At 42.6% G+C, this 24,290-nt stretch overlaps 2 protein-coding genes across 10 annotated transcripts in view; one reads left to right on the forward strand and one right to left on the reverse strand.

Moving 5' to 3' along the window:
- Positions 1–5,399: 5,399 nt before the first annotated feature.
- On the reverse strand, positions 5,400–23,301 carry ZNF596 (zinc finger protein 596). Of its 9 annotated transcripts, none has more exons than XM_047755530.1 (9): positions 23,245–23,301; positions 19,948–20,031; positions 16,770–16,981; positions 16,113–16,258; positions 13,065–13,146; positions 10,993–11,119; positions 9,668–9,763; positions 8,870–8,961; positions 5,400–6,906 (listed from the first exon to the last, which is right to left on the reverse strand). In XM_047755530.1, the coding sequence occupies exons 5-9, from the start codon at positions 13,095–13,097 to the stop codon at positions 5,656–5,658; spliced, it is 1,599 nt and encodes a 532-aa protein (XP_047611486.1). In that variant the 5' UTR covers positions 13,098–13,146; positions 16,113–16,258; positions 16,770–16,981; positions 19,948–20,031; positions 23,245–23,301; the 3' UTR covers positions 5,400–5,655. The 9 variants fall into 9 exon arrangements, with proteins under 9 accessions (XP_047611486.1, XP_047611490.1, XP_047611491.1 ...); XM_047755534.1 differs by lacking the exon at positions 23,245–23,301 and adding an exon at positions 21,465–21,740; XM_047755535.1 differs by lacking the exon at positions 23,245–23,301 and adding an exon at positions 20,964–21,423.
- A 38-nt stretch (positions 23,302–23,339) lies between these two features.
- DEGS1 (delta 4-desaturase, sphingolipid 1) overlaps positions 23,340–24,290 on the forward strand; it is a 42,220-nt gene continuing 41,269 nt past the window's right edge. The window contains exon 1 of the mRNA XM_047755540.1: positions 23,340–23,539. Coding sequence (XP_047611496.1) covers positions 23,521–23,539 — 19 coding nt within the window. The 5' untranslated portion in view covers positions 23,340–23,520. The remainder of the gene's footprint in view (positions 23,540–24,290) is intronic.

Consider the following 24,290-nt stretch of genomic DNA (forward strand, 5'->3'; position numbering starts at 1 on the left):
TTTCAAAGTTTCCTAATTGTTATTGATGAAGGCATCTTGCAATCACACTAAGGACCACAAGGGTCAGTCCAGCTGCAACATCAGCTGACAGGATAAGACCAATAAGCAAAAACGAGTGTGTGTCTTCAGAGGGGGGAGCAGTTAGTCTCCCAAAGGAAGGCCAGACTTAGAATCCATCCTTACCTCCCCTCCAAAGCCGCAGTAACTTAAAAATTAAGAGCCCAGCTATCTCCTCCTCTATCCCCTTGCTGCCCTGTCACCTGTTCTTCAGGTGTGGGCTCCGGGTTTGTGCTTCTCTATCTGGAGCGGTTGCTGAGCAGCCTGGTTGGATGGTGCGCCTTGGATGCTGGTGGCAACACTGAGTGGGCTGAGGGGCGACATGATTCCAGGCAAACTTAGAAAATTCTGCTTGGGCTCCAGGGTCTGAGGATCTCCCCCCAGTGCTCCCAGCCTGCCCCAGTGGTTTCTGGGTCCCAAGGAGTACCTTATGACATCTGTGCTGACTTTCTTGACCCCCTGACAGATCTTCAGGGGACCACCAGCCTTTGCTGGGCCTGCAGTGACTCAAAATATTTTCCAAGGGCTCAGATAGGTAAGATGCCCCCTGTAAGTTTCCCCTGAAAAAACTGGCCAGTCCAAGCATCTGGCAGTGTACATGGAAAATTTCTGAAAATTCCCTGGGGGAAATGACGTATGGAGGTAACTTGGGATCCAGAGAGCCGCTGTGAGTACTCTGGGAACCCTCTGTCATTCTTCAGGACATCAGTTTTTCAGGGATCGAGAAAGTTTATTCCATGTTTTACAACAGCAAGAATGATAATAATTATTAAAGTAATATTTAGAACATGGGCAATCTTGAGAACTCCCATGCCAACCTCTGGAGGAGATCCCTAGAGCGCAGACATAGAGATGCCCTGTTCTAGAACCAACCAGCCACAGGAACCTCACAGAATTTCAGGAGTTGAGCCAGTTTTCTGATGGCCTGAGTGCCCTGCAGAGAAGGCAGGGCCCAGACACACCTGGTGCTCAAAGACTCCTGCTATTAGGCACTTTAGGTCCCCACAAGGACCTGGTCGACTTTTCTTTTTCTTTAAGAAGCCTCTTTGGGTCCAGACACTTCAGTTCACCTATCTCGGCCAGCGGTCCTCATCCAGCAGTGGCCACAGTAGCAGCCTAAGTTGGTTCTGAGCTCACTGAGTGACTTAGACAATTTGAGGGTCAGTCACAGGACAGGCTGCCCCCTCCTTGCCATGCAGCGCCGCCCCATGCTTTCTTGGACCCCCCAGGGGATATAGAACATTTCAGAGGTTCAAGAGCCTGGGATGACTCCTGTGAGCCTCAGTATTTGCAAAGCCAGCTTTTGAGCTTCTGTGCTGATTTTGGAGTTCTGCAGAGGCTCATGTGATCAGGAAGGGAAGAGCACCTCCTGTGCCCTTGAGTGGCCTCAGAAATTTGCGTGAAGACTCTGGCTGGTCAAAGACACTCTTCTGTGTGCTTTAGGCCAGCACAACAGTTTGGGGGCCCTAATAAGATAATAATATTTTTCCAGACACCCAGGCAGGATTTGCCTTTGGAAAGAGACTTCTAACATTTCAGGAGGCTCTTCAGGAAGCCAGGAGAACCGTGAATGGGCAGCTATATGGAGGAACCTGCCACCATTATCTTCAGTCCACCTGACACCTAGGTGAACAGAGAGACTCTGTTCAATGCTATGCAACTACTACCACAAAAAGAAGGCATGGAGTCCCCGTTGTGGCTCAGTGGTTAACGAAGCTGACTAGGAACCATGAGGTTTCGGGTTCAATCCCTGGCCTTGCTCAGTGGGTTAAGGATCCAGCATTGCCGTGAGCTGTGGTGTAGGTTGCAGATATGGCTCGGATCCCGCGTTGATGTGTCTCTGGCATAGGCTTGGCAGCTATGGCTCCGATTAGACCCCTAGCCTGGGAATTCCCACATGCCATGGGTGCAGCCCTAGAAAAGGCAACAAGAAAAAAAAAAGACATAATATATAAAAAAAAACAATAAAAATCATGAGTTACATTGATAATGATTATCCTAATTACAATAAAATGAATAAGTATATAAATGATAATAATTAAAAGCCTAGGGAGGAGTTCCCGTCGTGGCGCAGTGGTTAATGACTCCGACTAGGAACCATGAGGTTGCGGGTTCGATCCCTGCCCTTGCTCAGTGGGTTAATGATCTGGCATTGCCATGAGCTGTGGTGTAGGTCGAAGACGTGGCTCGGATCCCGCATCGCTGTGGCTCTGGGGTAGGCTGGCAGCTATGGCTCTGATTAGACCCCTAGCCTGGGAACCTCCATATGCCATGGGAGTGGCCCAAGAAAAGGCAAAAAGACAAAAAAAGAAAGAAAGAAAGAAAAAAGCCCACGGAGATTGTAGAACAGAATACAAATTCTATTGTTGGGCCTTGTGGAGTATTTTGGAGTCCGAACCTAGGTTTGCACAATAAAATAACCCATGGATCAGAACATGAGGGAAGGATAAACCAAACTGGAGGGAGATTTGGGCTAACCAGGGAACTACTGTGCTGACCTTGAGCAGAGGGCTTTCCCTCGCAGAGGCATAGATAGGTCTGGAGCCTACTAGTCACAGGATTCCCACCAGATATCAGGATTCAGGCCACTGGCTGGCAAAGCTTGGCCTCGGGTTTACAACCAGGATGCAGCAACCCTGCCAGAGACACGCATTAAGCCTCCATCGGCTGCTTCCGTCCTCAGCTTACTTTCTGCTATCTGGTCTACCCAGGCCTCTTGAGGTCCAGGCAACTGTGTTCACATGTACCATTCTGGGGCTGTTGGAGAGGGTGACAGTTGGTGCTCCCCAGCTGGCAAGGTGTGACACAAGCAGGCACTAGAGCTTTCTGTTATTTTCCAGAACTTACAAAGTTCTTCCATTGCTTGTTCTGGTGTGTGGCACCCACTCTGCCTTTCTTTCCAGCACTTGGCTTTTCTGGGAACCCAAGAGGACTGAGAATATTTGCAGAGGTCATGGGGACATGAGCCAGGACATCTACGGGAAGTTTCAGAGTGGGTGGAAAAACGACATTGTGATGCGAACTCTACTGTCAACTGTGCTGTGCTCTGAGACCATGTCACTGGTCCAGGGATTTGGAAGCCGGAGTTAGTGAAAGAACTTGGTTGCCACTGTAGATACTGGACTTGAGAGGAGAGCTCTAACAGGAGATCTTTTCCTGCAAGTGCAGTATGTTGAGCTGGAACCTCAGATGCAGGGAGATAGCACTGGGGTGGTATCTGGTCAGTGAGGGCTGCATGCAAGTTGGTGTCCTGTGCATGTGAGTGGGCGTTGGAGGAACCCTTGAGTGGAGGTGAGGTTTGCTGAAGACTTAGCTCTCAGGGCTTGTTTCTCCCAAACCTCTGATGCCCCTAGTCCACGATACTTATCCTGACATGAAAATACAGGCAGGCATCTTACAAAAAATAGTGACCTAACAACCACAACAGAATAGACTCAGAATCCAGTATATGCTTTTGGAATTCCAACACTCTTAAGATGACTCAAAAGCCATCTACTATTACTTCCTTTCATTTGCAAAACTCATTCTTCTTCCATGGATGCTAGAAGGAAAGGATCCCTGATTGAATAGGAAGGAATCAACCTCAAATATGGACTGTGAACTATACTCACAAAGAACTGGATATTCTGATCCTTTCTCAGGCAACCCTGGACAGGCAGTAGTGGAGAGCCACAATATTTGGGGGGGGGGGGGGTCCTGTGGCTTTGTGTTGCCCTGTGCCTGAAGGTCTGTCTTTGGAAATGACTTGATTCCTTATGATGAAAGCAATCAGAGTATGTATCTGAGGCTGGACATGAAGGTTATTAGCCAAATACTCATCATTATACACAATGTGCTCCATACTCCCCACTTTCTACTCCTGGATAATTCTCCACTTCCAATATATGTCATTGTTGGAATATTAATAAACACACCCCAAAATATTTTCATCATGAAAAAAATGACATGAGTTGCTGCATTATCTCAGGACAAAAGCCGGGTAAATGCTTTCAACACTAGGGAAACCCTAGTCACTAGCTTAGCACCTTCTGTCTCCTCATGTGCTCATATCCCTATGAAGGGAAATTAGAATCTCCCTTATGGTATCTATCTAAATCAAACACATGAACTGCTTCATTTCACCAGAGTTCTGTACTTTAACTCAGAGCAAAGATCTCAAACTGAAGTGTCCCCTAGTTGTGAGGACTCTCAGGTCACTTGATGGCCACATGTACTAAGATCAGGGTACTTTGAGGAGGAGTTTCCTTTCCCCCTTAGAATGTGGAAGTAGGTTCCCTTATGTGTACTGCATTACCTTTTAGAGACGTCACATATTTTTTCAGGCCATCTGAGCAACTTTCATCAAAGTGCCATTTCACAACCATTGTGGTTTAGGTACAGCTGAGTTTCTTCCTCCTAGAGGAGTAATTCTTTAATGATGGGGCTTTTCAAAGGAATGCCTGGAAAAAATTTTTAATTACAGTAACAGAAAACAAATTAAATTATACTTCAATGCACTGTCACTTCCTTTTACCCCTCAGCTTTCATTGGGTCTAATTCCCACATAAGGAAATATTCTCAGAGATGTAGGGGAGGGTCACTGTGCATTTCAGTTTGGGTTTATACTACTTATTTACAAATGTTATAGCCTCTTGATGAACTCAGTTTTTTGAGTAAGTCTATTTTGTCTGATAGTATAGCTACCTCTGCTCCCATGATTTCTATTTTTGCAGAATATATTTTTCTATCCCTTCACATTGAGTCCATTTATTCCTTAGAAAAAGAGGACAAATTAATAAGCATCTGTGTTCTTAGTATTGCCACTTGTGAAACATATATATTAGTCATGTTCAAATGAGTACCAAGGAGCAGGCCCTCTCTTATTATCCTGGCAGAAGAGAAGCTCCAATTTTTTGTCTAGCCTTCTGCATTTGTATATGGGAGGGGCCGGAACTCATGGGCCTCATTCCCATTTGGTGACTTGTGAATTCATGGCAGGAGAATGACATGACAGGGGAATATAGGCAAGATCAGATTATCTTGGTTTCTTTCTGCTCTCCCAGCTTTCCAGGTGTCTTACGCATCACTAGGAGGGATGGTACTTTGTCATTACATAAATTAGCATAAGTATATTAGACATCCTAGAAAAGGGATATCCCAAATGTCTTTAAACTTCTTCATGTCCTAATTTGGTCCCATTTATTTTGTTTTTAGCAGTTACCTGACACAGAATCTTTCTCGTGCATGCCAAGAATGGTGTTAAGTTAAATGAGAGTGTGAGAGTGTGCAGTGATTACAGATCTAAAATTTCTCTCCTGTGCAGTTCACTTATTTATTTAAAGGACAAATTGTAACTGATGGTATTTCTACACTGACTGCAGACATAGAATTTCTCTGACATGTGATTTACCCATTTAGTTTAACATTTACAGTTGTGGATGAAGATTCTTCCACATTCATTTATAGTTTCACTTCTTCCAGGTGAGTCTACTGCCAAAGGTTTTGTTATATAGTGACAAACATATGGATTCTACCAACTTTGAAGTAACTTTAATTGAGTGAAGTGATAAGGATGAATAAAGGCTCTTATACATTGAATATAAACATAGTGTTCCTTCCTTAAGAGTGTTTATAGTTTGAAGCTCTGGGTGGTGACTCTTCCACATTTATTACCTTTATCGTGTGAGTTCTCTCGTGTTGTCTAAGGTTAAAATATTTACTGAAGGCTTTCCCACATATATAACATTTATATGGTTTCTCTCCAGTGTGAATTCTCTTATGCAATCTAAAGTTATAACTTCTATTGAAGGCTTTACCACATATATTGCATTCATACGGCTTCTCACCAGTGTGAGTTCTTTCATGTCGTCTAAGGACAGAAGAGTGATTGAAGGCTTTCCCACACAGCTGACATTCATACGGTTTTTCTCCAGTGTGAGTTCTCTCATGTCGCTTAAGGACAGAAGAATCAGTGAAGGCTTTCCAACATAGATGACATTCATATGGTTTCTCTCCAGTGTGAGTTCTCTCATGTCGTCTAAGAACAGATGATTCAGTGAAGGCTTTTCCACATACATGACATTCGTATGGTTTCTCCCCCGTATGAGTTCTCTCATGTTTTCTAAGGTGAGAGCAGTGAGTGAAGGCTTTCCCACATAGATGACATTCATATGGTTTCTCTCCATTGTGAGTCCTCTCATGTTGTCTAAGGTAAGAAGTTTTACTGAATGTTTTACCACATAGATTGCACCCATAGGGTTTCTCTCCAAAGTGAGTTCTCTCGTGTTTTCTAAGGTCAGAACAATGAGCGAAGGCCTTCCCACATAGATGACATTCACTTGGTTTCTCTCTAGTGTGAATCATCTCATGTCGCCTAAGGTTATAACTTTTACTGAAAGCTTTCCCACACAGATGACATCCATATAATTTCTCTCCAGTGTGAATTCTCTCATGTTTTCTAAGGTCAGAACAATGAGTGAAGGATTTCCCACAAAGATGACATCCATGTGGTTTCACTCCAGTGTGAATCATCTCATGTCGTCTAAGGTTAGAACTTTTACCAAAGGCTTTTCTACATACATGACATTCAAATGTTTTCTCACCAGTTTGAGTACTGTGGTGTTCTCTCAGGGCAGGACTTTGAATAAACGTATTCCTATGTTGATGACGGTCATGGGATTTACTTCTAGCATGAATTTGCTTATGTAGATTAAAGGATGACAAGTAACTGATAGCTTTTCCAAAATCTTCACTGATACAGGGTTTCTTTCCCACTTGAGGTATCACATATTGAGTCAATGTTAAGATTTCAGTAAATTTTTCTCTGAAATCTTTGCATTGCACAGGATCCTCTTGAGTGTGAGATCTCTGCTTTTTGAAAGGAAATGAGACTATTACAGTTGGCTCACATTTATTCATTCCTTCATTCATTTCTCTACATATACATTCTAGAACAATCAAGACTCTAGTTAAAACTGTTCCTATATTAAATTAAAAAATACCTTGAGGAGTTCCTGTCATGGCTCAGTGGAAACAAACCCGACCAGCATCCTTGAAGACACAGGTTTGATCCCTGGCCTTGCTCAGTGGGTTAAGGATTTGGCATTGCCATGAGCTATGGTGTAGGTTGCAGATGTGGCTCGGATCTGGCATTGCTGTGGTTGTGGTGTAGGGCAGTAGCTACACCTCCAATTCAACCTCTAGCCACAGAAACGCCATATGCAGCAGGTATGGCCCTAAAAAGACAAAACAAACAAACAAAAAAACACTTAAAAAATACCTTGAGACAAACAACAATGAAAACACAATCATACACAATCTATGGTATGCTGCAAAAGCAGTGCTTAGAGAGAAGTTCATAGCATACAGGTCTTCCAAAAAAGAAAAAGAAAAAGAAAAGAAAAATCTCAAATCAACAACCAAATGTAATACCTAAAAGAATTTAAAAAAGAGAACAAATAAAAACTAGACCCAGCACCAGGAAGGGAATCATAAAGATCAGAGAGGAAATCAATACAAGAGATTAAAAAAATAGAAAAAAATCAACAACAAATGCTAGAGAGGATGTGGAGGAAAGAGAACCCTCCCACAATGTTGGTGGGAATTTAAATTGGTAAAACCACTACATAAAACAGTATGGAAGTTCCTCAGAAAACTAAATATAGAACTACCATATGATCCAGCAATCCCACTCCTGGGTATGTATCTGAACAAAATATTCATTCAAAAAGATACATGCATCTCTACATTCATTGCAGCACTATTCACAATAGCCAAGATATGGAAACAACCCAAATGTTCATTGATAGATGAACGAATTAAGATGTGGTACATATATACAATGGAATACTACTCAGCCTTAAAAAAAGAATAAAATAATGCCATTTGCAGCAACATGGATGCTACTGGGGATTCTCACACTAAGTGAAGCAAGTCAGAAAGAAAAAGATAAATACAATATGATATCACTTATATGTGGAATCTAAAATACAGCACGAGTGAACTTATCTACAGAACAGAAACAGATTCACAGACATAGAGAACAGATCCATGATTGACAAGGGGAGAGAGTCTAGACCCATGATTGACAAGGGGGAGAGAGTCTAGGGTTAACAGATGCAAACCATTTCATTTAGAATGGATAAGTAATGAGGTCCTACTATAGTAGCAGAGGGAACTATATCTAGTCTCTCAGGATAGACCATGATAGAAATTAATAATATATATAAGAAAGGGAATGTATATATATGCATGACTGGGTTACTTTGCTGTATAGCAGAAATTGGCACAACACTGTAAATCAACTATACTTTAATAAAAAATTCTAAAAAGTATTTTTCCTATATTATTTATATAAATAAGGGGTATTATTCTCTTGCAAGCATAGAAATTTTATCTTTCATTGTATCATTGCCAACTGCAGAAATATCTAATTTTAAAGACATTATTATGTTTTAATAATTAGGAATATAAACCATAATTACATAATTATCTGTTTATAAGACCTCAAGTTATACTTTTCACTACAGGTTAATGTGTCACCCCTAAAACCAAACTAAAATCTTCTGTGGAGTTCTCTTGTGGTACAGTGTGTTAAGGATCTGGCATTGTCACTGCAGCAGTTTGGGTTGCTATTGCAGCACAGGTTTAATTCCTGGCCTGAGAACTTCTGAATGCTGCAGGTGCAGCCAACACTCCCTCCACCCTGCCCCAAAACAAAAAAAACAAACAAAAAAACTCCTGTGGGAGCCCGTGATCCTAACTTTAATAAATTCTAATTATTCAATTCCCAGGTCTTCATTTGGAAGAATATGTTTATTCCTGTGAAGCTTACCATTGCACAGATTAAAGATGTGTCCTTCTTGCAGATATGTTGCATGGATATCATTTCTTGTTTTTTCAGATCATCTTCTCTACCTGAAATGACTGTGGTATTAGGGGGATTAAAATGCTGAAGAGACTCGATGCTCGTCTGTATATGTTTCAATTATTGACACATACATAGGAAAGAATGTCAAATTAAGAAATATTTTAGGAGTCCTGTCATGGCTCCGTGGTTAATGAATCTGACTAGGAACCAAGAGGTTGTGGGTTCGATCCCCGGCCTTGTTCAGTGGGTTAAGGATCCGGCGTTGCCATGAGCTATGGTGTAGGTCGCAGACATGGCTCAGATCCCGTGTTGCTGTGGCTCTGGCATAGGCCAGTGGCTACAGCTCCAATTCGACCCCTAGCCTAGGAACTTCCATATGCTGCAGGTGCGGCCCTGGAAAAGACAAAAAAAAAAAAAAAGAAAGAAATACTTTAAAGAGAAGAAACACATTATAGGACTATAACAATTGTCATTTTTAGGACTGAAATATGAAACAAATAAAATGAAGATGTCAAGTTGGGGAGGACAAGAAAAGGTCTGATTCGTAGAACAGGACCAGGAAAATGGACTTTTTGTGAATGTTGATTAACGCCAGCGGTACATAAATTTCACTGTGCCTAAGGCCAAAGGCAATGGTAGAAAGACACTTGAATAGAAAATTGGTGTCTGCAAGGTATGATACTTCACTTGATATTTGTTAGGGTCTATTCTCTCACTGACCAGGCTCCTCCGCCTATTGAAGCACAGCTTCTTGGAGCTCACCTGGACTGTGGCCTTGCAGAAAACCTAACCCTTCTCTTGAAAGTTGCTCTTCTTGTTCCGCATGGGAAATCACATCTGATTTGTGGAGTTGATTGCCTGTTTGTAGGAGAAAGACATGTGGATTTTGAGTTCTTTGCTTATAACAGTCCATGATCATCAGTACAGGGCAGACTAATGAGGAAGAATACGATAACCTCTGAAGGTCAGCAGAGAGAGGAATAAATTGAAAACAACATTTATAGTCTTTGACCGGCAAAATGATAGCTCTCGAATTTGTCCCGGAAGACATTAAGGACCTACCACTGTTACTGCCCAAGCTGAAGTTCAGAGAGACTGTGGAATCCACAATAATTTCATTCACTGAGAAAACATAACTTTTCACAGCATTCTAACATTATATCCAAAAAGACTCCAATAAATACAACCTCCACGAGAAAAATCTAGGTTCTATGTGGAAAACAATAACAATATATGTTATTTTAAAACCTGTGATCTGATCAAACCACAGTTCTTACCACAAAATAAATTTTTAAAAATCAATATATTTACTAATCCATACAAAATAGGTGAGTTCCCACCACTATTTGAGTGTTAAGAGATTGAACAGCAATAAAGACATGGAATTGTGTCAGGAAGATTACATAGTAGTGGGATTGACAAACTAAATTTCAGTAAAGAAAACTGCTATAGGGTACTTTGAGAGTTACAAAAGAATCAAGACAGTCTGGAGTGAGAAGTAGGAAAGCTTTTCGACATGTTTGTTTGTTTGTTTGTTTTTTGCTTTATAGGGCCGCACCTGTGGCATATGGAGGTTCTCAGGCTAGGGAGTCCAATTGGGGCTGAGCCACCGGCCTACACCCCAGCCACAGCAATGCAGGATATGAGCCGCGTCTGGGACCTATACCACGGCTCACGGCAACGCTGGATCCTCAACCCCCTGAGCGAGACCAGGAATCGAACCCGCAACCTCATGGTGCCTAGTTGGATTCATTTCCACTGCGCCACAATGGGAACTCCTATTTGTTTGTTTGTTTGTTTTTAGGGCCGCACCCACGGGCACATGGAAGTTCCCAGGCTAGAGGTCAAACTGGAGCTACAACTGCCGGCCTACACCACAGCCACAGCAACGCCAGATCTGAGCTGCGTCTGCGACCTACACCACAGTTCACAGCAATGCCAGATCCTGAACCCACTGAGCAAGGCCGGGGATCAGACTTGCATCCTCATGGATACTAGTTGGATTCATTTCCACTGCGCCACAACAGGAACTCCCTCGACATACATGTTAAATGGATGAGCACACACAGAAATAGTAAGAGACTCACCAATTGAGACCAGATGACTAATATTCTCTAGCATCACATCTCTGAAGAGTTTTCTCTGGGATGAGTTCAATAGGGCCCACTCTTCTTGAGTAAAGTCTACAGCTACATCCTCGAAGGTCACTGATTCCTAAAACATGATGGACGTTGTTTCAGATAGGGTCATCTCTGTCAGGGGAGGATGGTATGGGTGACAAGCACTAAGGCAGTGGGGCTTGAGTGTGCAGAAATCTTAAACCGAACTTTGGGTCCAGTCACATCACTCTCAGTGTTGACATGGACAGTTGCCTTTCAGACACTCCTACGGAGACACACACATTCTAAATATATAAAGCTTCATTATAAAGAGAGAACACACGAGGTTGGTATAATGTAATCTGGAGAGTTCCCAATACATTTCGAATTACAACTTCCAGACCATGATTATAAAGTTTCCACTTGAAAACTTATACCTGAAATAGTCTTCTCAACCAATTTCACAGAAATCTAGAAACTAATTATAAGGGATGAACTACCCATGACAGGCCACTTTTAAAGCATGACCATGGTTTTCTTTACCAACGAAATGGTTTAAAAACCTGTTAAGAGTTCTGAAATATCTAAGTAGCTAATGTATAAAGTGCTAACTATCTAGCAAATATCTTTTTTTTTCTTTTTGTCTTTTGTCTTTTTAGGGCTGCACCCGTGACACATGGAGGTTCCCAGGCTAGGGGTCGAATCAGAGCTGTAGCTGTTGACCTAGGCCACAGCCACAGTGACGCCAGATCCGAGCTATGTCTGCAATCTGCGCCACAGCTCATGGCAACACCGGATCCTTAACCCACTGAGTGAGGCCAGGGATCAAACCCATGTCCTCATGGATACTAGTCGGGTTCATTACCACTGAGCCACAGCAGGAACTCCCGCTAGCAAATATTTCTTAAACATAACTTCTAGGTTTATTATTCACGAAATGGCAGAGAATGCTGAAGAAACACATAGAATTCAGCAGAACTGACTAGAATTCATACAGGTTTGGGGATGAGCACAGGTAGCCTTTCATCTCTACCAAACTGAGGTGTTCACTATAAAGGATAAATGATTCAGCAGCTCAAGCCAGGGGCTCCGAGACCTCTGCACTGAAGGACAGTCTGTTCTTGACCCTTCCCAGGGTCTGCGGCTCTCCTTTCTCACTTATTCTGGGACCTCCAAATATCAGTTACTATTGTCCCATTTGTTCCTTCATCTTCTCTCTCTGCTCAAGTATACCTGAAGCCACTTGACCATTCTGGCCTCTTTTGTTAATCACAGATTTGCTCAGGGCTTAAAGTTTTACTCTACCACCTATAATCCTTCTCCTGAATCACAGCCCAAATGAAGAAGGTACTACGCCTGGGATACACTGTTTCCAATTATGAAACGTGAATAAGGGGAAATTACAAAGAGGGGAAATTTATGACTTGGGACATGGGTAATAATGAGAATTTCCGTTTTCTCTTTTAGACGTTTTTTAAAAAGCACAAATACAGTCTATCAAAACTTTAAGGGGTTTAAAATTTGAAAAAGTAAGTGAAAGATTCCCCACTGCCTTCTCTGGGGTAACCATCCTTGGCTTTCCCGCAACACTAATCACCGCACCGCCAGCACCTGTAACACTGGACTGAGTGACCTCACCTGTGGAAACAGCTGCCTTTCTGTTGGGCTGTAATGTTTTGTTCCTTATTCATCTTTATTACCTGTATTCACCTCAATCCTAAGCCTATTACAGTTAATACAATGGTTAATGAGCAATTTTTTTTTTAACTAACTAGGCGATGGGCTGGATGAGAAAAAAGAAAACCTCTCTCCTCTCTCCTGTGAGAACACCACGCCCACGGAGACTGGAACATCTTAGCGCAATGCTGGGAAGGCGATCACCATTTGATGAGTCCTTGACCCCACATGACCGCTCCGGAGTTCTAGGGAAATGTAACTGCAGCTCAGATCCTTGAAAAGTGCTCTGAATTCACTTGGAACATGTGTGCCAGCAGGAGAAATGTGCCCATATACTGGCAAGGGAGATGCAGTTTCAGTAGAGAGAGGAATTCCCTACTCACCTGTGATTCCATTGTAACCAGATCACCTGCCATCTTCTTCTGGGTTTTCACTCACGCACAGTCCAAGCAACAGGAGGCAAAGCTGAGGAAGAAGAAAAAAGCCATGAGACCAGTTGTTCACAATCTCCACACTCACTGTCATGAAGCGCCAGTCCTTCAGCTCGCAGGAGCCTTCAGGACAAGCAAAACAAATGTGCAATGTGAGCTGAGAGAAAGAGCTGAGAGCTCTCCTCCACCAGGATCCAAAGTAAGAGGCCTACGGCTATTGTTGCTGGTAAAGAAGAGACACCTTCAATCCAGAGAGCAGAATGTGAAAAACCATTGAGTTTTCTATGTTCTTTAACCCATGAAGTTCAGAAGTGTCCAATCCCCCCCAATTCCAAAATACTGGGGTCCCTGGCTCGTGCCACACACGTTCCCACCTCTCATAGCCACTGTGGAACTTCTCAGGTTTAACTATTCTGACTTGGTGCACTAGCAGTTTTTCCAACCCCATTCCAGCCCTCTAGTGCCTCAATCCACCCCTTCTCTGATTCAAGCTCCCTGGATACATTCATCCTGAATTATCGGTCTCTTCCAAATAGGATTCCCAGCAATATCGCTCCTGCAATACTGATTTTTAAATTGTTTCTGCATGGATTTAGTTACATACTAAAAGAATTAACAATATATTTTATGAGTTCCCATTGTGGCTCAGTGGGTTAAGAACCAACCAGTATCTTTGAGGATGTGGGTTCAATCCCTGGCCCCTCAGTGAGTTAAGGATCTGGCATCGCTGCGAGCTGTGCTGTAGGTTGCAGATGCAGTTTGGATCTGGTGTTGCTGTGGCTGTGGTGTAGGCAAGCAGCTGCAGCTCTCATTCGACCCCCAGCCTGGGAACTTCCATATGCTACAGGTGTGGCCCTAAAAAAGAAAAAAAAAAAAAGAAAGATATTTTATGATAGGGTTAATTAATTTAGGTACTTATTTTATTTGGAGAAATCAATGGCACCTGTCCTGCAAATTTATCTCTTAAAATCTGTCTCACAATATATCAGGGATATGTGGGTTACAGTATTATTATTATTTTTTTTTTTGCCTTTTCTGGGGGCACTCCCATGGCATATGGAGGTTCCCAGGCCAGGGGTCCAGTCGGAGCTGTTGCTGCTGGCCTACGCCAGAACCACAGCAACGTGGTATCCAAGCCGCGTGGGATCCGAGCCGCATCTGAGACCTACACCACAGCTCACGGCAATGCTAGATGCTTAACCCACTGAGCAAGGCCAGGGATCGAACCTGCAGCCTCATGGTTCCTAGTCGGATTCGTTAACCACTGAGCCATGCCGGGAACTCCTGGGTTACAGTATTATTACATAGGGCAGTAGGATCAGAAATTATATAATCAAGAAATTTTAGGAGGAAATTTAGTTGCTCCATCTGATATTTTAGAAAAGTAGTAGCTGAAATCCCGCCCTTTATCAATCACCATTTAGCTGATACTTTCCCAAATTTCATTATTTTATTGTATGTGTGTATGTGTGTGTATAAAAGCATTTATAAATAGTAAATCCTTCCCTAAAACATTAATAGTAATTTAGCATATTTCATCAACAAAGGATAATAAAGAGTCATAAGCAGAAATATGTTTAACTCACCCATTTGTACCTGATGTCTAGGAAAGAAATCAATAAAGTTTTAGTAAATATGACTATGTGCTTTGAAATTTACATACGTTTACTCCTCAAAATAATCATGACTATAGTTCATTTATCAATTTAATAAATAACACAATCAGAGTTTCAGAAACTTTAGTAATCTGACAAAATTTCATGTATTCAATACTATGTGCATAAAAGCATATGGTAATAAGTGAAACAGATATAATTTGAGTTTTCCTCTGCTTTCCTTCTAAGCTAAAATTCCTTAAGAAGTTACACATTCTCCTCTATTTCATCTGGAATAATACCTCTATCATTAATAATCAAAGAGCCCACCCTGTTTCTACAAAGCATTCTTTTTGCTTTTTCAAAATACTATTATTCCCTATGCTTAAGTTTTGTACATTGTTTTGTCCCAATTTCTAAATATCAGCCTCCAACACTCCTCATTTTATTTATCTTTATTTTTTTAAATGGCCCACACCCATGACATATGGAAGTTCCTGGGCCAAGGACTGATCTGAGCCACAGGTGCAACCTACATCAAATATATCTGGACACCCCACTATGTCTTGGTAGCTAATCAGTCTTCCCCATAAAAACTTCAAACCTGACTTGGAACCTACACATTCTCACTTCTCCCCCTCACTTTCTTTCTTTTGGCCACGCCTGCAGCCTGTCAAAGTTCTCAGGCCAGGGATCGAACTCATGCCACAGCAGCGACAGGAGCCACAGTAGCGACAGGAGCCACAGTACAACAATGCCGGACCTTTAACTCACCGCACTAACCAAGGAACTCCTCCCCTTACTTTTTACAGATAAGCTATTTTTTCCTAAGTAGATGAATTATAGGACGAATTACCTCAATTTAACATCATAAAATATACCAATATTCCTGGACTTAGAGCCTTTAGTTATTCCTCATCTCCTATCAAATTGAAGAGTCTTCTCTATTCCTGGCCAAGTCCAATGTCTCTAATTCAACCACTTTCTCTTCTGTTTTGTTGGGAACTTTACAGTATTCATTCAAAAGCATATCTCTTTTACCAGCAGCCTCTCCTTCCTGTCGCGATGGATCCCCTCAATGTTTAAACCCATTAAATCGCCTCCATCTTGAAACTAAAGCCTTCTCTGAACTTGCTTCATCTCAAGCCCTTCTCTCCCTTCCTGCCTTCACAATCAAACGTCGTCAAAGATGAAGGTGCAGCTGCTGTAGTCTCTGCACATCCCACTCCCCACCTGACTTACAATAACATCTGCATAAATGAACCCAATGGGTGCACCTCAGACTTTGACTTCAAACTTAGCAATACATGTAACAGACTTCTTTTCAGGAACATACCTGTTCCTGGGTTTCACTAACATCTCAGTTTACTGTCTTCAAAGTAATCTTGTCATTCTAAGTCCTTACCATTTGCCAAGAACTTCTCAAACAGCATTGCTGGAAGATCTCCAGACTGCATCCCACTCCTTCAACCTTGTCTGTGTACACACACTGCCCAGGTATGCTCACGTATTTATTCAGATGCTTCAATTTCTTCCATTACTTTTTCTAAACTGAAAGTGACAAAATTCATGTCTGAATTCTAATTCTGAGTTTGCATCTTTTTTTTTTTTAAAACATACACTAGAAACGAAATATATCTCAGGACACTATCTTCCACTCTCCCAAATATTATTCCTTTTCTAGTCTGATCTTTTCAGTGTCTCCACCAGACAGCCAAGAGGTGACATTTTATATGCTCTCACTGAGCATCACAAATACAATTTAGCACTGCTGTGGTTTCTACGCTGTTCACTATCATCTTCATTTCCACACAAATCCATAAACCATTTCTTACCCATTCAATCTGTTTGAATGTCAACTCCCCAGAGATTCTTTCACTGAATTCCTACCAATATGAACACTTCTCTCCCCAAAAGGCATTTACAAAAAAAAGCCAATCTATATCCTTACCGGTGAAAATGATCTCCTGTGCTCACCAGAGGGTCTCCAGTGCTCACCGGAGGGTCTCTGGTACTCACCAGAACCCAAATAGATGGAAATCCAGTGCAGCCAAATACTTACTGAGGATGCTGCCACAACATTCCAGAGTTCAGAGCTTCTTTCTCTTTCCAGGAAATGCATCCTTCTGATGGTGAACTCTCTCTTAATGCCGTTGACAACCTCATCAGTGTTGTAATCCAAAGGACAAATCTGATTAACAGGGGTCCCAATCAAGATAAAGCCATCAAGAAATGTCTCCTTAGGGACATCCTTTCCTTGTCAATAGGTAAATCCTGTAGATGAAATTAAGAACAAATCATATCCTTTAATTCTGCTTCTAAAAGTCTCAAAAGCAAACTTCGTGCCTTTCCTCAGAGAATTCACTATTTTATGGATTTTGGTTGTTCTGGGCAGTACTAATATTCTACAGCAGATTACTCTTTATTTTTATTTGTACGAGGATATGTAATCTACCAACATATCCCCAGGCTGTGGTCATAAATATGGCTCTATATAAACATAAATATTTGTCCTGAATAAATAGCTATCCAAGGAAAGTATCTTTCAATTTCACTACCAAGCGAGAAAAAGGTCACCCAGTGTATGTCTCTTCAAATTAGACCCAGCTGATGTCCTAAAAATGCAAAAGCCAGAGTTCCCGTCCTGGCTCAATGGTTAATGAACCCGACTAGTATCCATGAGGATGTAGGTTCCATCCCTGGCCTCGCTCAGTGGATTAAGGATCCTGAATTGCTGTGGCTGTGGTGTAGACTGGTGGCTACAGCTCCGATTTGACCCCTAGCCTGGGAACCTCCAAATGCCTCGGGTGTGGCCAAAAAAAGCAAAAAAAAAAAAAAAAAAAGCAAAAGCCTGCAATTCTCAAAGTATTAAAGATTTCCAAAGTAAATTATCAGTTTCAGGACTAATTTTATTGTAAATAGAATGTTTCATTTTTAAAAGTTGTGGTAAAATACACACAACATTTACCATCTTAGCCATGTTTAAATGTCTAGTTCAGTGGTGTTAAATATTTATAATATTGTGCAACCTCATTGCCATTCATCTCCAAAACTCTCTTCATCTTGTAAAACTGAAACCATACCAATTAAACAGCTACTCTTCATTCCTTCCTCCTCCCAACCCCTGCAAACCATCAATCTACTTTCTGTCTCCAAATAGGATGTTTTTAAAACTGATGTTAAAAAGGAAATTAAACATTTAAAAATCTTAAGACATTTCTTTATAGAAGGATATACTGTTTCTGAAGGAAAATCAAGCAATGTATTTTCATTTTAGATATGGGCATTTGATTTCATGAGAAACACTTTGTAATTTTCTTTCTTTTCTTTTTTTGTCTTTTGTCTTTTTAGGGCCACACCTGGGGCATATGGAGGTTCCCAGGCTAGGGGTCTAATCGGAGCTGTAGCCGCTGGCCTACACCACAGCCACAGCAATGCCAGCTCCTTAACCCACTGAGCGAGGCCAGGGATTGAATCTGCAACCTCATGGTTCCTAGTCGGATTTGTTTCTGCTGCTCCATGACAGGAACTCCTAATTTTCTTTTTTTAAAATTATATTCTCCTGACAGTAAAAAGGATTTAGTATGCATTACATTTATAATCAACTACATCAACTATTCGATTTTCACGCATCTCTTTTCACGTATCTCTGAATCAACATATTATGACTTGTTTTACAAACTCATGTAAAGAAATCTTAAAACTTTTTGAGGACATAAACATGACATAAATAAAGCCTGCCAAACCAAATTCTTAGAAGAGAGAACATGGTGACAAAAAAGTCTCAGTGAAATTTGGTGCAATTCAAATTTAAACTTCATCTGATATTTTACATAAAAAATGAGATTTATCCTAAAAGTCAATTTTGTCTCAATTTTCTTCTTTTTTTTGGCCATATCCATGGTATGCAGAAGTTCTGGGGCCAGAGACTGAACCCAAGCCGCAGTTGCAATCTGCACAACTGTGGCAACATTGGATTCTTGACTCATGCCACATGGGAACTTCCTTGTTTCAATTTTGATTTGGTATGAAGATATAACCAAAACAATAATGAAAAGAAAAGAAAAAAGAGACTAGTCAAATTACATCTGAACCTATGTCATTTAAAATTTTAAGAATTTAAGACATTTAAGAAAGAATGAACTTCTTTGCAGAACAGATACTGACTAACAGACTTTGAAACACGATTTCCAAAGGAGACAGTTCACGTGGTGGGGGGATGCGCTGGGGTTGTGGGATAGAAATCCTATAAAACTGGAGTGTGATGATCACTGTATAACTGTAAATGTAATAAATTCATTGAGCAATAAAAAAATAATCATCTTAAAAAATAAATAAATGAAAATTCATTCAGGATCAAAATAAATAAATAAATAAATCTCTACCCCCCCCCAAAATAATTCAAATTAAATAGTTGAAACAAACAATATTAAAAATTATATCAAGACTAAATGTAACATGATATTTTATAATATGAAGTAGTTAATACCTTCCAAAGCAAAAAGAAAGCAAAGGCCATACAGGGAGGATTTTGGTTTCACTGCATCAATGTTATCAGACAAAAGAGTATGTGTGTGTGTGTGTGTGTGTGTGTGTGTGTGTGTGTGTGTGTACATAGTTAAATTATGAAATATAGTATCTAAATGCACATCAAAAATTAGTAGAAAAATTCATTTTACATATAGAGGTCTATGAAGAATAAAATTTAAGTAATTAGTAATATGGAAATAAAAATAAAGAGTTGTCATTTTATCCAAATTCACAATTTTACATATATATATATATGTAAATCTTAAATATATATATTTAAAATGAAGTCCTGGAGTTCCCGTCGAGGTGCAGTGGTTAACGAATCCGACTAGGAACCATGAGGTTGCGGGTTCGATCCCTGGCCTTGCTCAGTGGGTTAACGATCCGGCGTTGCCGTGAGCTGTGGTGTAGGTTGCAGACGTGGCTCGGATCCCGCGTTGCTGTGGCTCTGGCGTAGGCTGGTGGCTACAGCTCTGATTCGACCCCTAGCCTGGGAACCTCCATATGCCGCGAGAGCGGCCCAAGAAAACGGCACAAAGACAAAAAAAAAAAAAATGAAGTCCTGGTTAAAGTATGGGGAAACCTCGGGAGTTGGTGATGGATGAGGATTTCTTTGCATTTGTGTGTATATGTGTAGGGGGGATTGTGCCAGAATCTATCACATTATGAAATGTACCATCTCTTGGCCTAGCAATGAAACCTCAACTTACCCAAAGAGGAGGAATCTTCAAATATCTGCAGAGAAGCCAATTCTATAAATCCATGAACACTAAGGTCTCCCTGGGATAGATGTGCTGCGAATAATGTTAAAGTTCTTTTACTGTGAGACATTTGGGTTGATTCTATTTTTAAACAATTATAGAACAAAATATACCCCATGATGTGGATGAAAGGCCACCTTAATTTGTCAATGGCTATGTTTCTAATGTGTCCCTTCTACCACATATCATTAATATTTTGAGGCCAAATACACCGATTCAAATCCATTACACAATTAGGTAGACACCTTTCCTCTTACTGATATTCTTTTCGATGGTTTTTTTAGGTCCTCCTGACATTAATTCGGTACTGATGAGCGCAGTGTCCTTAATCTTGGTCTCCAGGTCTGGTCCCTACGCAATCCATACTGGGACCATGGTGCCCAGTCCTTGTCTCTAATCAGTGTCTGGGCATGCAGCATTTCTCCCTTCATAAATTCCATGCCACTGGTTGACGGGGAGATGGGATAGGTCTGGAGACAGGAGAGGCCATGGGTACGGAAATGTGTGAGGCAGGATATTTGAGAGTAAGACTTTAGCATGTCCTAAAAACGGCATTTCAGGAAGGAGAGGACAGAACAATCAACAGATAGTCTATTTCCAGAAATAGATTAAGTCCTGACTTCTCATCTTCTTCCTCCTCTGAGTGTTTTTATCAGACAAGAAGTCACTCCTGAGTGTTGAGAATGTGCCCCGCAGGTCTTCAAATAACTCATCCCCTTGCTTGACACAACCCCACATGTAGGGAAATATCAACATTTGGAAAAAATGGCCCTTTGCGGTCTGCTGAGCTATCAAGGGACAGGGACAATGAACTCGCACATGGAGACCAACAGCTACGTCTCTCTGCCCTTTACTCATACACCCTTCTTTCCTGTAAAGCTCACACATCACCCCCACAGATACGGCACTGAGAATTGGGGCGACCCTCCCTTTCACATCACAGTCCTCACCATGTCTTCTATTACCTGCTGAGCACAGGAGCACTAGGTAGAGACAGGCAGAGTCCTCCTTTCCTCCTATGCCTGAGCCTCCCAGGCTCTCTTCTACTCCTTAACACGCAAACCGCATTGCTCTCTCCTCCAAACTCCCTTCCCAGAGCCAAGTACCGCCTTCTTATTGGAGAAATCTTTGCTCTGTGCTTAGTTACAAAAGTCGTGGTCTCTCCCTACCAGCTGCCTTTTGACTGTGTGGGTGCATTTGGGGGCAGGCAGAGGGGTGAACAGGAGCAAGTAACTGCTACTGGCCTCACAGGCATGGGCTGGTCTGGAATGGATAGCGGCAAGGTCTGCCATTTCTCACCCCTGCCCCTAAAGATTCCGATCATATTTCATGCTCCTGAGCAAGGGCAAGTTCTTCTTCATGGTTTTAATCACATTTAATAAATGCATTTAACTTTTCTTTTCCATAATACATATTAAAATAAACATTTACACAAACATATTGAAAAAGTGTAACATTAAGAACACCTGGTTATCATGACTGGCAAAACTGCAAGTTAGACCTCTGACTTGTATTCATCATGAACAGATGAGATTTATTTGAAGAAAGTTCTAGAAGTATCCAGCCTATCCTTATTTGTAAAAAAACAAAACAAAACAAAATAAACCCAAAGAGTATTTGAAGAGATCATATACTCAGAAACTAGCTCACAGCCCAGTAAATTTTTTCAAATCACATACAGTAGTTCCCTAGTGGCTCAGCAGATTAAGGATCCTAAGTTTTCACTGCTGTGGTTATGGTTGCTGCTGTGGCACAGGTTCCATCTCTGGCCCGAGAACTTCCACATGCCATGGGTACAGTCAAAATACAAAAAAAAAATTACATACAGAAGAAAGAATGCTGTTGAATATTAGACTACCGGATTAAACTACCTGGTTTTGACTGTTAAGACAAAAATCATCAGTGTTCCCACCAACTGCACATTGAAATAGTGTAAAACTTATTTACTAAGTGCTAAAGAATACTTTAAGTATACAATAGACAGGATAAGCACTGATGGCTCATGATCTGAATTTGACACGATACATTTAAAAAGGACAGAGTTCCCATTGTGGCTCAGCAGAAACAAATCTGACAAACAAACCCATGAGGACACAGGTTCAATCCCTGGCCTCGCTCAGTGGGTTAAGGATGTTGCCTTGATCTGTGGCGTAGGTCGCAGACACGGATGGGGTCTGGTGTTGCTGTGGCTGTGGTGTAGGCCAGACGCTACAGCTCCGATGTGACCCTGGGAACCTCCATATGCCCGGGTGCGGCCCTACAACAATAACAATGACAACAACCAAAAAGGAAAGTAACTGGGAAATTAAAAAAAAAAAAAAAAAATCTAATGACTTTGGAATCTACCTTTCTATTTTCCCCTACTGCTTCTGTTGGTGAAAATCCCCTCATCCAGTCTGCCCTTTGCCATCTATCTCCCTGTTGGTCTCCTTTTGGTTTATTTTCACGAACCCTACTGCATCTTGCCCAGGTCAATTTCTTTGCACCTGTACGCTGTCTTTCCAATTCCATCGCACCCACCTCCCTCCCACTTCTACCTAACTTGCTGAGACGCCACCGATCCAGCGGCACCAAAGCAGGACCTCCTACTTTACAAGTCCTCACCCTCCCTTACTCGCGGTCTCCCCGGCTCCCGCTCGTTATCCTTTCCTCCACGTCCCTGCCCACTCTGCATTCGCAGGGATGGAACAAAGAGCACACTTTCCCGTGAGCTACCGGGAATGTGAACACACTCCTGGCGTCGCCAGCAGAGAGGGCTTGGGACGGAAGCACACGGCGTGTCACTGTCAGGACTGAAACCCCACCCCCAGCCCAGGGCTCAAGGACCTGTCTGAGGCGGTGACCGGGAAGGGGAGCGAGAGGCAGGTCCCGGCCGAAGGAGGCCCAGGATGAACAGGGGAGGGCGCGGCGTTCCGAGGCTGCCCTGAGGGGCCGAGAGGGGCGATGCGGGGCGCGGAGGGCGAGAATCCACGTCGCGAGTCGGAGCGCGGGTCGGGGCGGGAGTCGGGGAAGAGAAGGAAGGCAGAAAGGCCCGGACGGGGTCGGCCTCGGAGCGATTTTGACCAGCGGTGGATGCGGACTCAGACCCTTCGGCGGAGCGCCCGGCATCCCGATCTCAGGGCGACCCTGAGATCGCAGGCGCGAGGGGCCAGAGCGGGATCTGTGACGTCCGCAGGGACCCCCCCAGACCGTGGGTGTGGAGGTGCGGGTGGGGATGGGCCCATGGACCGCGGATCTGAAACTCACCAGAGAGGACCTCCGCTCCCGAAAACCGCTTCCGGGTCAGCAGGAAATTACGCATCAAGCGGGGCGGGGCCTTAGTCAGGAGGTCACGGGGCCGCGAGGGGCGGGCCTGGAGGGGGCCGGCATTCTGGGCAAGGCCCGGGCCTGCCCCGCCCCGTCCCCGCCGCCCGAGGTCGGCCCCTCCTTCCGCGCGACACACCTCCAGTCTCTCAGGTTGGGGGCGTTTGGATTCTGAGGGAGTCGGGGGACCCCGTCCGCATCCTCCGCGCTGCGAGTTAAATGTTTCGGACAACTCAAGGTACGGACTTGGAGTTGCCAGGCCTTTGGTTGTAAATGCTGCGATGTTTCCCTGTTAACATTTTGAAAATTGTTGCGGTCGAAATCCCTTCTCGCGTCTGGAGACTGTAGTCCCGTTTGGGGAGGGGGACCTTGGTGGAACCAGATGGGCCTTGGAGGGAGCCCGAACAGCGTCTGTGGTTGCTGCCCTTGGAGTGGGTTATTTGATTTAGCGAGGACTGGAATTGCCTGTGCTGGTGATGGAAAGAACGTGAAAGGCAAAAACCCTGGTTTCCCTTTCTGTTCAAAGACACAGCCCTGGGCTCAGGATCCGGGTCTTCAGGGGGACAAGCGTGGATGGGCATCCCATAAATTTCTAAATACATTGTATTTTCACGTTTTCCTTTTCTATATTTTGACAGCTGTCGTAATGTTAAAGAAAATCTTCAATGACACTTGTTAAAGCCGATGAAATAAAATTTATGTTTTAAGGTGGGACAAGAAAAAATTAAACATAAAATTCTGTTTGGGCCTCCTCCCTACTTCATGTGCAGTGTGCATCTGCATAGCACATTAGCCAGAGCTCCTCAAAGATGGGAGTGCCTGTGCATTTTTTTCTGTAATGACCTTTTTTTTTTTCCTTCTTCTGATGCTAGCAATCAGAATCATCAGGTTCTGTAACTTTTTTCCCCATTGCTTTGTAAGTTTTTATTGATCTTTCTGGTAAATCGTTAACTGCTAACTTCTTAAAAAAAAATAGTGTTCTTTCACAG

This window comes from Phacochoerus africanus, chromosome 12, assembly GCF_016906955.1.
Source record: "Phacochoerus africanus isolate WHEZ1 chromosome 12, ROS_Pafr_v1, whole genome shotgun sequence".
Classification (NCBI taxonomy): Eukaryota; Metazoa; Chordata; class Mammalia; order Artiodactyla; family Suidae; genus Phacochoerus; species Phacochoerus africanus.